The sequence below is a fragment of the Mercenaria mercenaria genome, chromosome 2 (genome assembly GCF_021730395.1).
Source record: "Mercenaria mercenaria strain notata chromosome 2, MADL_Memer_1, whole genome shotgun sequence".
In the NCBI taxonomy this organism is placed as follows: Eukaryota; Metazoa; Mollusca; class Bivalvia; order Venerida; family Veneridae; genus Mercenaria; species Mercenaria mercenaria.
Window position 1 is genome coordinate 113,223,482 of NC_069362.1, and position 14,406 is coordinate 113,237,887.

The following is a 14,406-nucleotide window of genomic DNA, read 5'->3' on the forward strand; positions in this document are numbered from 1 at the left end:
GACTTAAGTTGCATTAAATTAGTTATGGGTTAAAAAAGCACCCAGGAACAGTCTGTAACACCTAACTTGTGAATTAACCTTTAGCATGCTAGATAAATTGTCGTCTGCTGGAAATGTCGTCTGCTAAAATTGTAAAGTACATTCAATTTGCTCCAAAATTGGAAGAAATATTGTCAGAGTAGCAAACAGCTTGGAACCTGATCAGACGCGTCTGATCTCAGGTTCCAAGCTGTTTGCAAAGGCTGTTAAATTCGCCTGCAGCAGGCTAAGGGTTAAATACATGTAGGATCATCAATTTATATATGTTTTTGCTGTGAGGGTGGACTGTTTGCTGTTTCAAAGTTCTAGCCTGTTTCTCTTGAATTGCTTTGAAAATGAACAAGATGTTTGTTAACAGGAAATTATTGTATTTCAACTTGCATACAATACAAATTATTGTATTTCTAGGTTGGTACAGATTTTGATCCGAAAGAACTTGTATTTAGAAATTACCCCAAGTTTTTGGGTCCTAACAGTGAAGTAGCATTACGTCATGTGTGGGGCTATGGCACTGAAACAACATTATCTGTGGCGTGGATAGACCCTGTGGGGATTGTAGCAGTGTATCAAGATATTACAGTGACAAAAGAGACTCGTATAGATGCTCATAAACCAAAGCTTAAAGCTCCTCTTCGACCCGGAGTATGGACTGTTAAACTGCTGTATAGGTTGAAAGTCTGTGCGGAAGTTCAGTTTGTTGTTCTGCCATATTCTACACAAAACAACGTGCCGTTGACTCGAGATCAAGCAATCTCATTGCATAATGGACCCCAAGGGTTATATTCTCATACAAATTATAGTGATTTTACTGAAAAACTCGGCATCAAAGATTCTGCCAAGTTGTATCAGGAGTCTGTGATAAATGGACGTAAAGTTGGTCCTGATTTGGAAGCCTGGATTGACAAGCTGTCTGCATTTTCATGGTCGGTGCAGGACACATGCTCTGTGTTTGATTTGGGTCAGAGTTGCCCGCCCATTGATCTCTGTGTTAACACAAGGTGGAGCTCTTTGTCACCTGATCCTAAATCGGAAATATCTCAAATAATGTTAAGCAATTTAAAGATTTAGCAATGATTTGCGATGTAATTATTTATATATCTGTGATATGTTCATATGAGCCGTGCCATGGGAAAACCAACACAGTGGCTTTGCGACCAGCATGGATCCAGACCAGCCTGCGCATCCGCGCAGTCTGGTCAGGATCCATGCTGTTCGCTTTTAAAGCCTACTGCAATTAGAGAAACCGTTAGCGAACAGCATGGATGCTGACCAGACTGCGCGGATGCGCAGGCTGGTCTGGATCCATGCTGGTCGCAAAGCCACTATGTTGGTTTTCTCATGGCACGGCTCAATTATTATACAAAGATGTATAAATTACCTTGTTGGAGATACATTTATATACATTTTATGACAAATCGATGTGTCATTCACATATTTGTTCTTATACCTAAATATGGCATTATTAGTGTTTTGGAAGGGTTGGAGTTTACAATTTTGTTTGATGAATGATTTAAGTGTTATTTATTTTGTTCTTAAGAAGGAATGGGATTTGGTATGGGAGATTTTTGAACATAAAATGTTAGCTTTAGTCGGGATATTATTGAATATAAAAGTTTAGCTTTAGGTCGATACACTTTTAACATTACAGTCAAGTCAGAAATTATTGCAAGGGATTTTGCTTAAGTTATATTGAATAACTGTCCATTTTTGTTGAAAATAATACTTGAGAAAGTGTTTTTAGATAACCTATTTGCATGCAAGTGGTTTTTTTCCCCAAAAACTACTTGGCCAAATGCTTTCAATCTTATGCATGTCACCATGTCTTTAACGTCATAGAGTTGATCTCACAGAGCAGGTTTCATCACTTTACTTTGGCTTTCATTTTGTCAAAATTATGTCCCTTTTAAAACAGAAAATTTGTAAAAGTGTAGCATGTAAGCAGTCTTAGAAACGTGACCAGATGTTTTCAAACTCTACTCATATCTTTTATATCATGAAGTGACCTCACATGGCAGGTTTCGCTACAAATATTCTACCCCATGAATCAATTCACATTTTAAAGATAGCCTATATTAAGCTTTGCAAAAATATCTAGTACTTTATAACTCAATAATTTTCCTTTGAGTCACCAGCTTTTAAGTAACATTAATTTTAATGTGTGTCATTATACAGCCATCCAAGGGAGAGACACAGTATGACTGCTTAATGCAGGTGGTTGTTTAAGAGAAGTTGAAATTAGAACAAATCTTAACTTGGGAGTCAGCTGACTGACTGCTTTAGACAAGTGCCTGCTATTGGAGATCAAATTATACAACACTTCCTGGGTAAACTTTATAATGAATCTCTCATTTTGTTGAAGGAATGCATTGGGGAAAAGTTCAGTTAATTCCTCTATGGCCTTGGGGTAAATAGTTTTCACTATTAACCTGCAGAGTATATAGTTTTCACTATGGCCCTGCAAGCCATTCTTGCTGTCATATCGATTATACATATGTTACTTTCCTGTGTAACATCACTTTTACAAAATGTGAAGATTAACTGCAGTTGAACCTGCTGTAGAGCTCCTATATTCAACAGCCACTTAGTCAGTTAATTTCTCAGTTGACTTTTTGTTCTAGTTTCAACTTGTCTTGAGCAGCCACCTGTCTTTAGAAGCCAGATTGTGTCACTCCCTCGGCTGCCTGCTTAACACAAGTGTGGCTGTAATCACTGTTGTGTGTTGGAAAATTCTTAAGTGCAGGCTGTTTACAGTTCTAGCTTGCTAAACTGAGATCACATTTTCGATTACAGCACTAGAACAAATATTTTGATTAAATTCTTCAGTTCACTGTGCATTTGTTACTAATGAACAGTTCTAGGTAAATGTGGTTGTAAGTTAGCTACTATTTTATGGCTTTAAGAGCATGACTTTTTAGCTCACCTGTCACATAGTGACAAGGTGAGCTTTTGTGATCATCCGTCGTCAGTCCGTCCGTCTCGTGCGTCCGTCCGTGCGTCAACAATTTCTTGTCTGCACGGTAGTGGTTTCATTTATGATTTTATTTTAACCAAACTTGCACACACCTTGTATCACCATAAGATCTCAGTTCCTTTCTTGAACTGGCCAGATCCCATTACAGGTTCCAGAGTTATGGCCCCTGAAAGGGCCAAAATTAGCTATTTTGACCTTGTCTGCACAATAGCAGCTTCATTTATGATTTTATTTTAACCAAACTTGCACACGACTTGTATCACCATATGATCTTGGTTCCTTTCTTGAACTGGCCAGATTCCATTTTGGGTTCCAGAGTGATGGCCCCTGAAAGGGCCAGAATTTGCTATTTTGACCTTGTCTGCACAATAGCAGCTTCATTTATGATTTGAATTTAATCAGATTTGCACAAAACTTGTGTCACCATAAGATCTCGGTTCCTTTCTTGAACCGGCCAGATCCCATAATGGATTTCAGAGTTATGGCCCCTGAAAGGGCCTAAATTAGCTATTTTGACCTTGTCTGCACAATAGCAGCTTTATTTATGATTTTATTTTAACCAAACTTGCACACGACTTGTATCACCATATGATCTTGGTTCCTTCCTTGAACTGGCCAGATTCCTTTATGGGTTCCAGAGTTATGGCCCCTTAAATGTCAAAAATTGGCTATATTGGCTTTTGCAGCCATATAGAGACTTCATTTATGGTTTTATTTGATACAAACTTCCAAAATATCTTAAACAACAATAAATCATGGATTCTATGACAAATCAGATCCATTCTTAGGTTCCAGAGTTATTTTATATCTGATTACCTCCCCTGATTGTAATCAAAATGGATTTATATCAGTAAGTACTTATAGGACTTATTTGAAATTTCATTATTGTCATTAGCTGGACTGAGCCAATGAGGGTAGATAACTATGGACTGATTTTATGTCAAATTACCTCCCTTTATTTCAAATTAAAATGGGTATATCTCCGTAACTAATGAAGATACTGATAGGAAATTTCATTTATGTCAACAGATTTATTTGGCAGATCCTTCTTTTGTTAACTTACAATCATTTTTAGCTCACCTGTCACATAGTGACAAGGTGAGCTTTTGTGATCACGCAGCGTCCGTCGTCTGTGCGTCCGTCCGTAAACTTTTGCTTGTGACCACTCTGGAGGTCACATTTTTCGTGGGATCTTTATGAAAGTTGGTCAGAATGTTCATCTAGATGATATCTAGGTCAAGTTCGAAACTGGGTCATGTGCCCTCAAAAACTAGTTCAGTAGGTCTAAAAATAGAAAAACCTTGTGACCTCTCTAGAGGCCATATATTTCAAAAGATCTTCATGAAAATTGGTCAGAATGTTCACCTTGATGATATCTAGGTCAAGTTCGAAACTGGGTCACATGCTGTCAAAAACTAGGTCAGTAGGTCTAAAAATAAAAAAACCTTGTGACCTCTCTAGAGGCCATATTTTTCATGAGATCTTCATGAATATTGGTCAGAATGTTCACCTTGATGATATCTAGGTCAAGTTCGAAACTGGGTCAAGTGGGGCCAAAAACTAGGTCATTAGGTCTAAAAATAGAAAAACCTTGTGACCTCTCTAGAGGCCATATTTCTCAATGGATCTTCATGAAAATTGGTCAGAATGTTCACCTTGATGATATCTAGGTCAAGTTCGAAACTGGGTCACGTGGGTTTAAAAACTAGGTCAGTAGGTCTAAAAATAGAAAGACCTTGTGACCTCTCTAGAGGCCATATTTTACATGAGATCTTCAAGAATATTGGTCAGAATGTTCACCTTGATGATATCTAGGTCAAGTTCGAAACTGGGTCACGTGGGGTCAAAAACTAGGTCAGTAGGTCTAAAAATAGAAAAACCTTGTGACCTCTCTAGAGGCGATATTTCTCAATGGATCTTCATGAAAATTGGTCAGAATGTTCACCTTGATGATATCTAGGTCAAGTTCGAAACTGGGTCACGTGCGGTCAAAAACTAGGTCAGTTGGTCTAAAAGTAGAAAAACCTTGTGACCTCTCTAGAGGCCATATTTTTCAATGGATCTTCATGAAAATTGGTCAGAATGTTTACCTTGATGATATCTAGGTCAAGTTCGAAACTGGGTCACATGGGGTTAAAAACTAGGTCAGTAGATCTAAAAGTAGAAAAACCTTGTGACCTCTCTAGAGGCCATATTTTTCATGAGATCTTCATGAATATTGGTCAGAATGTTCACCTTGATGATATCTAGGTCAAGTTCAAAACTGGGTCACGTGGGATCAAAATCTAGGTCAGTAGGTCTAAAAATAGAAAAACCTTGTGACCTCTCTAGAGGCCATATTTCTCAATGGATCTTCATGAAAATGGGTGAGAATGTTCAGCTTGATGATATGTAGGTCAGATTCGTAACTGGGTCATGTGTGGTCAAAAACTAGGTCAGTAGGTCGAAAAATAGAAAAACCTTGTGACCTCTCTGGAGGCCATATTTTTCAAGAGATCTTCATGAAAATTGGTGAGAATGTTCACCTTGATGATATCTAGGTCAAGTTTAAAAGTGGGTCACGTGCCTTCAAAAACTAGGTCATTAGGTCAAATAATAGAAAAACCTTGTGACCGCTCTAGAGGCCATATTTTTCAATGGATCTTCATGAAAATTGGTCAGAATTTTTTATCTTGATGATATCTAGGTCACATGTGCTCAAAAACTAGGTCACTGTGTCAAATAATAGAAATAACGACGTCATACTCAGTTCAACACTGGGTCATGTGGGGATAGGTGAGCGATTCAGGACCATCATGGTCCTCTTGTTTTAATTACTTCCCTTTTACGTTACTATAAATAGCTTGTTTTTAGTAACTTTTTTATTATTGACCGTAGGGAAAAACTGAGACCATTTTTCTGTCGTACAACATGGATGGTACCTCCAATTTTTAGGTGTATTTTGACATATCTCTACCTTGTAAGATTTTTTTTTTCTTTTTGGTTTAATTTCTTCCTTTTGTTGTTCCTGGTCTTTGGACTTAGATATTTTTTCTGAGGACCTTCTTGTCCTCAAGTGCAATGATAACAGGTGAGCGATATAGGGCCATCATGGCCCTCTTGCTGTGATGTTTGGGTTGAATGTAAGAAGCCAAGATTTCATTTTTTATAGTTTATAAAATTTAATTTTATTGATTGAAATTTATTGATTGAAATGTTACTGATAAGAGCCTTAATTAGAAATAGTATGTTTGATGTTTGGGTTTAGAATTCTGTGGGAAAGGTTAGCAATACCGGTAGATAGGGATATGTAGGTCTTTGTAGTGCTTTTTGGCACCATATAACCTATACTGTGTTGGTGCGCCGTAAAACCCAAATAAATAAATTATCATACTTATCATTTTTATAGCCAACTTTGAGACAGATAAATTTCTTATGCACACTATTCAAATTTTTTAAATGAAAACTGGACCAATTTTGTCTTTTTTCTCAGTGTTCATGTACTTGTAACAAGTATTTAAACTTTATACTGAAATACTATGAAATCTTGAAAAAAAATTGTGGCACTTTAAAGCAAAGTTAAGGATTTCATCATGATTTTGCCACAAATGTTATATCCACTTTAACATATTTAGGCCCTAATGACTTTTTCTTTCTTTAATTTAACTTTTTGAAAATCTTAATGGTGTTTACATGAGAAGCGCCCTTGGGCTCTAGGACAAACTTTCTTGTATTTGATTTTATGAATGTAAATAGTCAAAAGCTGATACAGTCAAACTTCGCTCGCTTGAACTTGACGGGACTGGCAAAATAAGTTCAAGTTAGCGGTAGTTCGAACCACAGAAAATTATACATTATACATGGATTATTGTATATGGATTTTGCTGGGACCAGATGACGAGTTCGATCTAAGAATGATATTCGAATTGTCAGAGTTTGAGTGCAGTGAAGTTTGACTGTATAATATTTTGTTATACCTGATTTTAAAGAATATTTTAGAAAATCCCTGGTCTAATATATGGATTTTCAAATAAATACAAAAAAAAATGAGCAGTTGTGGTTTACCATGCACATGATTTTTTTTTCAGATCATTTGTTGTTACATACTTTAATACCACCTGTGCATATAAGCAATCACATATGATTTACTTTTATTTGTTATTTAGTTTGTTTAAAGATTTCTATTTCTATTAGAATCAGTTTGTTTTTCGACTGTTACAGTAATAAAATCAACATTGCATTTTGGTGAGGGCTATAGGAATTATAATCGCCCTATTGAACATGAAATTTAGCCATTCTCAGTGCCTCTGTGTATATTCATATTTCTTTGGGTGAACATTTGTCTTATCACCCTCTCCAGAATGCAATATTCAAGTAATAATGTTTTAGATACACAATTTTCTGTATGTATAAACTTTCTGTTCTTCTTTAAAATTTTCTCTGTGTAGTGCGAAACTTTTTAAAAACTTTAATACTTACCAAAGGTAATTTAAGCATGACTGTTTCTTTATTCATTTTCTATGTATTTTACATGTACGATATTGTCATTTGTACAGAAAATTTAAACTCAATTTTAAATAACTGTTGTTGACAACTGGGCTGTGTAAAGAACTTTTTGCATGAAAGTTTCCTTATATTCTCCCGCCGAAATGCGAAGCAGGATGTAGTAATGGACTCAGTCCATCCATGCATCCAATCGCATATAAATCTTTTGTCTGTTTAAAACCCTTTACAATGATCATGGATATTGAGAGAAAGTGCGTTGTACAAGAACTGTAACTCAGTCATTTTGTACTTTTTTAATTATCAGGGATTTTATTCAAAATGAACAAAGAATTGAGGATATTAAGAGAACTGCAGTGTACAAGAATTATAACTCTACCTTACTTTCTTTCTGAATTTTCTCCTTTTATTGTACCCCCCGACAACAAAGTTGTAAGGGGGGGTATACTGGTTTCAGGTTGTCTGTCCGTCTGGCCGTCTGTCCGTAGACGCAATCTTGTGCGCACCATCTCTCCTTATCCCCTTGACAGAATTTAATGAAACTTCACACAAGTGATCAGTACCAACAGTAGTTGTGCATGGGGCATGTTAGGTTCTTTTGGAAAAAAATTTGCAGAGTTATGGGACTTTGTTTTTTGTTACTATACTATATACATAGACACAATCTTGTGCGCACCATCTCTCCTTATCCCCTTGACACAATTTAATGAAACTTCACACAAGTGATCAGTAACAACAGTAGTTGTGCATGGGGCATGTTAGGTTCTTTCAGAAAAAAAATTGCAGAGTTATGGGACTTTGTTTTTTTGTTACTGTACAATATACGTTTGTACATAGACACAATCTTGTGCGCACCATCTCTCCTCATCCCCTTGACACAATTTAATGAAACTTCACACAAGTGATCAGTAACAACAGTAGTTGTGCATGGGGCATGTTAGGTTCTTTCGGCGACAAAAATTGCAGAGTTATGGGACTTTGTTTCTTGTTAACATACTATGTACATACAGTCTGCATATGCAATCTTGTGCGTGCCTAATCTACCAAACCCTTACACATAATTTAATGAAACTTCACACAAGTGATCAGTACCAACCCTAGTTGTGCATGGTGCATGTTACATTCTTTTAGATAAATATTCTGCATAGTTATGGGACTTTGTTTTTTGTTACTATACTGTATACATACAGTCTATATACATACAGTCCACATAATTATGCAATCTTGTGTGCATCATATTGCAATGTACTGTGTCAGTGTATGCGGGGGGTACATTCATCACCTTTAGTGATAGCTCTAGTTTAATTTACTCATAACACTGTCTGGAGCATAAGTACAAAACTTTTACAGCAGGGATATATCTTAAAACACAATGACAGAGGACATTAAAAGGAAGTGCAGCATACAAGAACTGTGACTCTGCTTTACTTCTTGAATTATCTCCATTTAAATTTACAATGTACTTGAAAATGTAGAATGCAATTCATCTAAACTTCATGAATGTATGAAGAACAATTAAGGAATCGCATTACTTAAACCATAACTTTTGCAAAACAGTAGTTCTTGATAACACTGTGTCTCCTCTGTATGATTCATTGTTACAAAATAATTCTGCTTTTTGCAACCTTAAACTGTTGACGAGGTAGTTATCCTTTTTGGTCACCTTTCACACAGCACACTTTCTTCGCCGTATAGGATGGTCATGTCAAACATGGCTGTTGTTGTCCTGTTGAACTTACAATATTTTTATGTAGACTTGCAGCACTTCATTAATTTGTTTACCACATATAGTATACAGAAAAGTTAGTCTACCAAGTTAACTACGCAAAAAACACACCCTTTTCTTCTTACATGCAGCACGTTGCCATGTTTTCCTATTAAAGCTGCATGCATTAGATGTGGGAGAATTTATTCGATATTGATGTTTTGTATTTGGGGTTTATAAATGCTTTTGTATCTAACATTTTGGTATTTCTCCAATACTCATTTTTATGCCACCGCTATTAAAAATGGTGGGGATGTATATAGTGTTACCACTGTTGTCCGTGCATATCTGTGTGTGTGTGCATGAAATCATGTCGGGCCAGTAACTTTGTGCACTGTTGGATTTCGAAATGACTTGGCATAAATAACCTTCATAAGAAGATAATTGAGCCGCGCCATGGGAAAACCAACATAGTGGCTTTGCGAACAGCATGGATCCAGACCAGCCTGCGCATCTGCGCAGTCTGGTCAGGATCCATGCTGTTCGCTTACTGTTTCTCTAATTGCAATAGGCTTTGAAAGCGAACAGCATGGATCCTGACAAGACTGCACGGATGCGCAGGCTGGTCTGGATCCATGCAGGTCGCAAAGCCACTATTTTGGTTTTCACATGGCTTGGCTCATATTATGTTACAGTCAAGGTCACACTTAGGGGTTTAAGGTTTTTCGTGTCTGCTTTTGTTTGTACATTATATTGTTATATTGTATATTAAGATGGATAAGGACAGTCACATTTACCAGAATAAGATGATGTGCTTAGGGCAAGACTTAGACCTTTAAATCAAATGTCAAGGTCACACAACCTCTAAATCAAAGGTCAAGATCACATGACCTCTGAACAAACATCAAGATCACACGACCTCTGAATCAAAGATCAAGATCACATGACCCCTAAATCAAAGGTCAAGATCACACTTTGATATTTTATGTCATCTTTTTCTGAACTATAACTTTTATAGGCGTAGAAGAATATTCTTGTGCAGGCTATAACTTCAGTATACATGTTCTATTGTCAAAGTGACATTACTCATGGGACTTTCACTTGGGTGTCTGGTAGCATCAAACAGTGGGGGCATCTGTGTCCTATAGACACATTCCTAGTTTTCATATTATAGCATTATAATTCTAATATTGGTACATGTATATAGTGGTACTGCTAGTTAAATTATAATTTATATAATCAACAACTTTTCTGTCTTTTTTTGTTTTGTTTTTACCTCTGCCAGATTTTGACATTATTTGAATGAAAATTGGACACAATATGTAATGAATATTTTACTATTATAATAAAATGTAACACCAGTAAATATCATAAGTAAACTCATTTAACATTAACAGTTACAATAAGATAACCCTTAATCCATTGTCACATTATCAGTACATGTAATTCCCAAAGACAGCACTTTGAATGTATCAAATTTGAAATTCAAATTATTATATAATGATTTTAGCTGCTTTTAGGTGAAATGGAATGTCTATCAGTATTTTCCATATCATGTAAAGTTCATATTGCCACTAATTTCACGCGACTTGGCACCAGAAAGTAACTTAGCACTGATAATTTTCAAATTTACTCAAATGAACAAAATTTTATTAGTGAAAATAACTATGCAACAGAAAGATGATTGGCTTTGCATCGAGAAGTAGTCATCCATGTTTTGCAATGTTTCTAGATACGAATCTGGTATAATAATAATATGAATCTGGTAATTTGATAATCTAAGAGCATATTCTATCCCTTGAATATGGCTGGCTGCAAATTTCTCTTTATCACACAGAATGGACTACTTTCCTCATAGCGCCCAGCACCAAGTTGCATTCATTTTGTATGACTTTTTATAGATTGGTCGTCTTATTGCAACTGTCACGGCTCTGTGAATTCATGCCTAACTGATATCCTTGCTATGTTTTATTGAAGTTAACTGATCTTTATTCAGTTTGTTTAACTTAAATGACTATTGAATAGTATGTCAAATTTTCATTAAAATATAACAGTATGTGTTAAAGAATTCAAAATAAAAAATGAAGTGTGGTGTTAGAAAAGTTATTGAATAGATTAGTTAGGATTTACACTTCTAATAAGCGGGTCATTTGTAGATATTAATAGCTACCTTTAAAATTATGCCTTTAATATTTCGCCACTGTAAAACATTCATATGTTGTAGCTTTTTGCTCTTTTAATCAGTTTACAAATTTTATCACAGACTTATACTATGAGAATAATACTGAACTGCTATTCAGGCTCCCAAGTTTACATGTTTCAACAAGTCAGTGTTGTGTTTGACTGGTAAAGGACTGATAAAAGTTTAAAAAACTTCCACCCAGTTAAAAGAAAGTCACTCATCGAAATATTGAAGTCTTTCTCCAGACGGAACAAGTGTTTTCCTGCCTGTTAAAGGTAATATGAAATTAGGTGCAGCCTATCCAACAGGAAAACCCAGTCTGATACTGCACTGTTGATATTATTCTTTCTTTGCTTCTGTTATGAAACCAAAAAATGCACCAGAGCCTACCATTTACATACCTATATTCAAAAACAGTCTAGGGGCAGAACCCCTAATTCCCATCATGTCAGCGCATTTTGATGATGTATCTGCAAATTAGCAGATCCAGGAATCTTGGGAAGAAATGGTGCTTACCTAGAAAATATTCACAAGCCAGTCAGTATGTACACATATGCGCGACATATACCCGTGTACATTAACTACTGTATATTGCTAAATTTGATTTGAACAAAATTAATTGTTCCTTTTTACAATGGAATTGCGTCAGAAAATGCCAAACATAGCACAGAAACTTTAAAGCGCCATGAACTTGCAAAAATGTTACAAAAATTACCTTGAATTTAGGATATTTTTACCTGTTTATTTTGAACAAATAATGCATTTACCATTATTGGTTCCCATTATAGAAAAGGAAAAGCAATTCAGAGTCATCAATGAAGGCAATAATTGAAGGGTTGGTTCATAATATTTACAAAACGTGGTAGCCTCAGCTGCTATTTCATTTTCAAATGATTAATTTAAAGTAAATCATGTTACATTTAACTGCCAGTTATGTTTGTATTATCTGTAGTGTAGATAAAACCTGTCTCGCATATTGTAACTTTATTAAAATCCTCACAGGCAGAAAGCTGCTGTTATTTTACTTGAAATATTACTGTGTTTTGAAAGATTGGAATCATTTATGCAAGTACATGTATATGGAATAAATACAAATCAAGAAAGAACAGGTTCTACTTCAACTGAATCATCTGTAAATTTCTAAAAAAAAAAAATAAGCTGGTTACCATATACATTAGATATTTTAAGAAATCAGTAAATTTTTAAGTCCGTTTCCTTAAAATTTGCATCTTGGAAATATTTTTGTCATCAAGTCATCTTTTCTGCCTTCAAAGACACATACTTAAGAATTATTTTTGAAGGTAAAATGTTTGGGAAAACAGTAAATTTTAAAGATACAGGCCTACATGTAGTTCTGGATGAAATTCTACAAACTTAAGGTGAAAGTTTTAATCTAGCATAATAAGCTACCAACAGACAAGTTTAAAGGCTTATACAAACATGCGCAACTACCTTAACAAACAGTAACCAGTGTTAATCTGTTTAGATTGATTTAAAAGTTTCCTACAACGACTTATTTGTAACCTTATTTATATTAGCTTTTAATAAAATGTTCTCACAATGTTTTATTGGTTTCTTTTTTGTTTCAAGACCTGTATCTGATTCCAACAGGTCAAGTTTGTACAATTTAATGTTGTCCATCCATCACATCAAAGTTAAGGTTTGAGGGTTTAATGCCTTTAACGATAACAACAGCATGAAAGCCTCATGCTAAACAGGTCAGAGTTGGCCTTGAAAAATATAACAGAAATAACAGCTTCTGACCCCGAAATATTTAATGTCCCTCTTCCCCCCCCACCCCCACCCCCCAATCATGTCCCATTTTTGTTTGGTTCTTACCAAAGGATGTAAGGATCCTACTAAAAGGCATACTGTTCACAATGAGTGTCACAGGGGTCATATGAAACAACTAAGGTTCATACTGAGAAAAGTAAGCTCATACTAAATTACAAAACGCACATAATTCGAGGGTTCAACGCAATAAGGGCGTTTTGTTTGTTTGTTTTGGGTTTAACGCCGTTTTTCAACAGTATTTCAGTCATGTAACGGCGGGCAGTTAACCTAACCAGTGTTCCTGGGTTCTGTACCAGTACAAACCTGTTCTCTGCAAGTAACTGCCAACTTCCCCACATGAATTATCAGAGGTGGAGGACTAATGATTTCAGACACAAAGTCGTTTATCAAATAGTCATGGAGAACATACGCATATCTACATATAATTATTATATGTAGATATGCCCTTATTGCATTGAACCCTCGATATGGTTGATGCTGAACGACACGTTTCTGAATGATGTTAGTGTCATACTGAATTACATAATGTTCATACCGACTGATGTTAGGGTTATACTGAATTACAAAATGTTCATACTGTATGATGTTGATACTGAATAACATTAAGGTCATACTGAATCATGTACATTTTAAAGGGCAAACATGGAGGGTTCATATTAATTGGAAAGGAATACTAATCCATATGTCTGCTCATGTTAATTATGCCCCCCTTCGAAGAAGGAGGGGTATATTGTTTTGCAGATGTCGGTCGGTCGGAATGTAGACCAATCCGTTTCCGGATGATAACTCAAGAACGCTTGGGCCTAGGATCATGAAAGTTGATAGGGAGGTTAGTCATCACCAGCAGATGACCCCTATTGATTTTGAGGTCTGTATGTCAAAGGTCAAGGTCACAGTGACCCTGAATAGTAAAACGGTTTCCGGATGATAACTCAAGAACATTTGGGCCTAGGATCATGAAAGTTGATAGGGAGGTTGGTCATGACCAGCAGATGACCCCTACTCAGGGTTCGATCTTAACGCAGTCCCGCGATCCCGAGGACACCTATTTTAGCGGAGGGCCTCCTGAACTTGGAAGCTGGCTGTCCCGTCGGGACAGTAAGTTTTCAGTTCAATATCTATAGCTAAAAAAATTATCAAAAATACCAAAATGACAGAAAAACCTTGCTTTGAAACGATTTTCGAAGTCGACATCTGACAGGGGTGTAAAATTCCACTCGCCCGCTCGCATTG

General features: G+C 36.0%; 1 protein-coding gene across 1 annotated transcript in view; it reads left to right on the top strand.

Moving 5' to 3' along the window:
- Positions 1-12,944, top strand: part of LOC123564947 (xylosyltransferase 2-like) — a 30,718-nt gene extending 17,774 nt beyond the window's left edge. The window contains exon 13 of the mRNA XM_045358876.2: positions 448-12,944. Within this exon, the coding sequence (XP_045214811.2) occupies positions 448-1,107 (660 nt within the window). The 3' untranslated portion in view covers positions 1,108-12,944. The remainder of the gene's footprint in view (positions 1-447) is intronic.
- Positions 12,945-14,406: the final 1,462 nt, after the last annotated feature.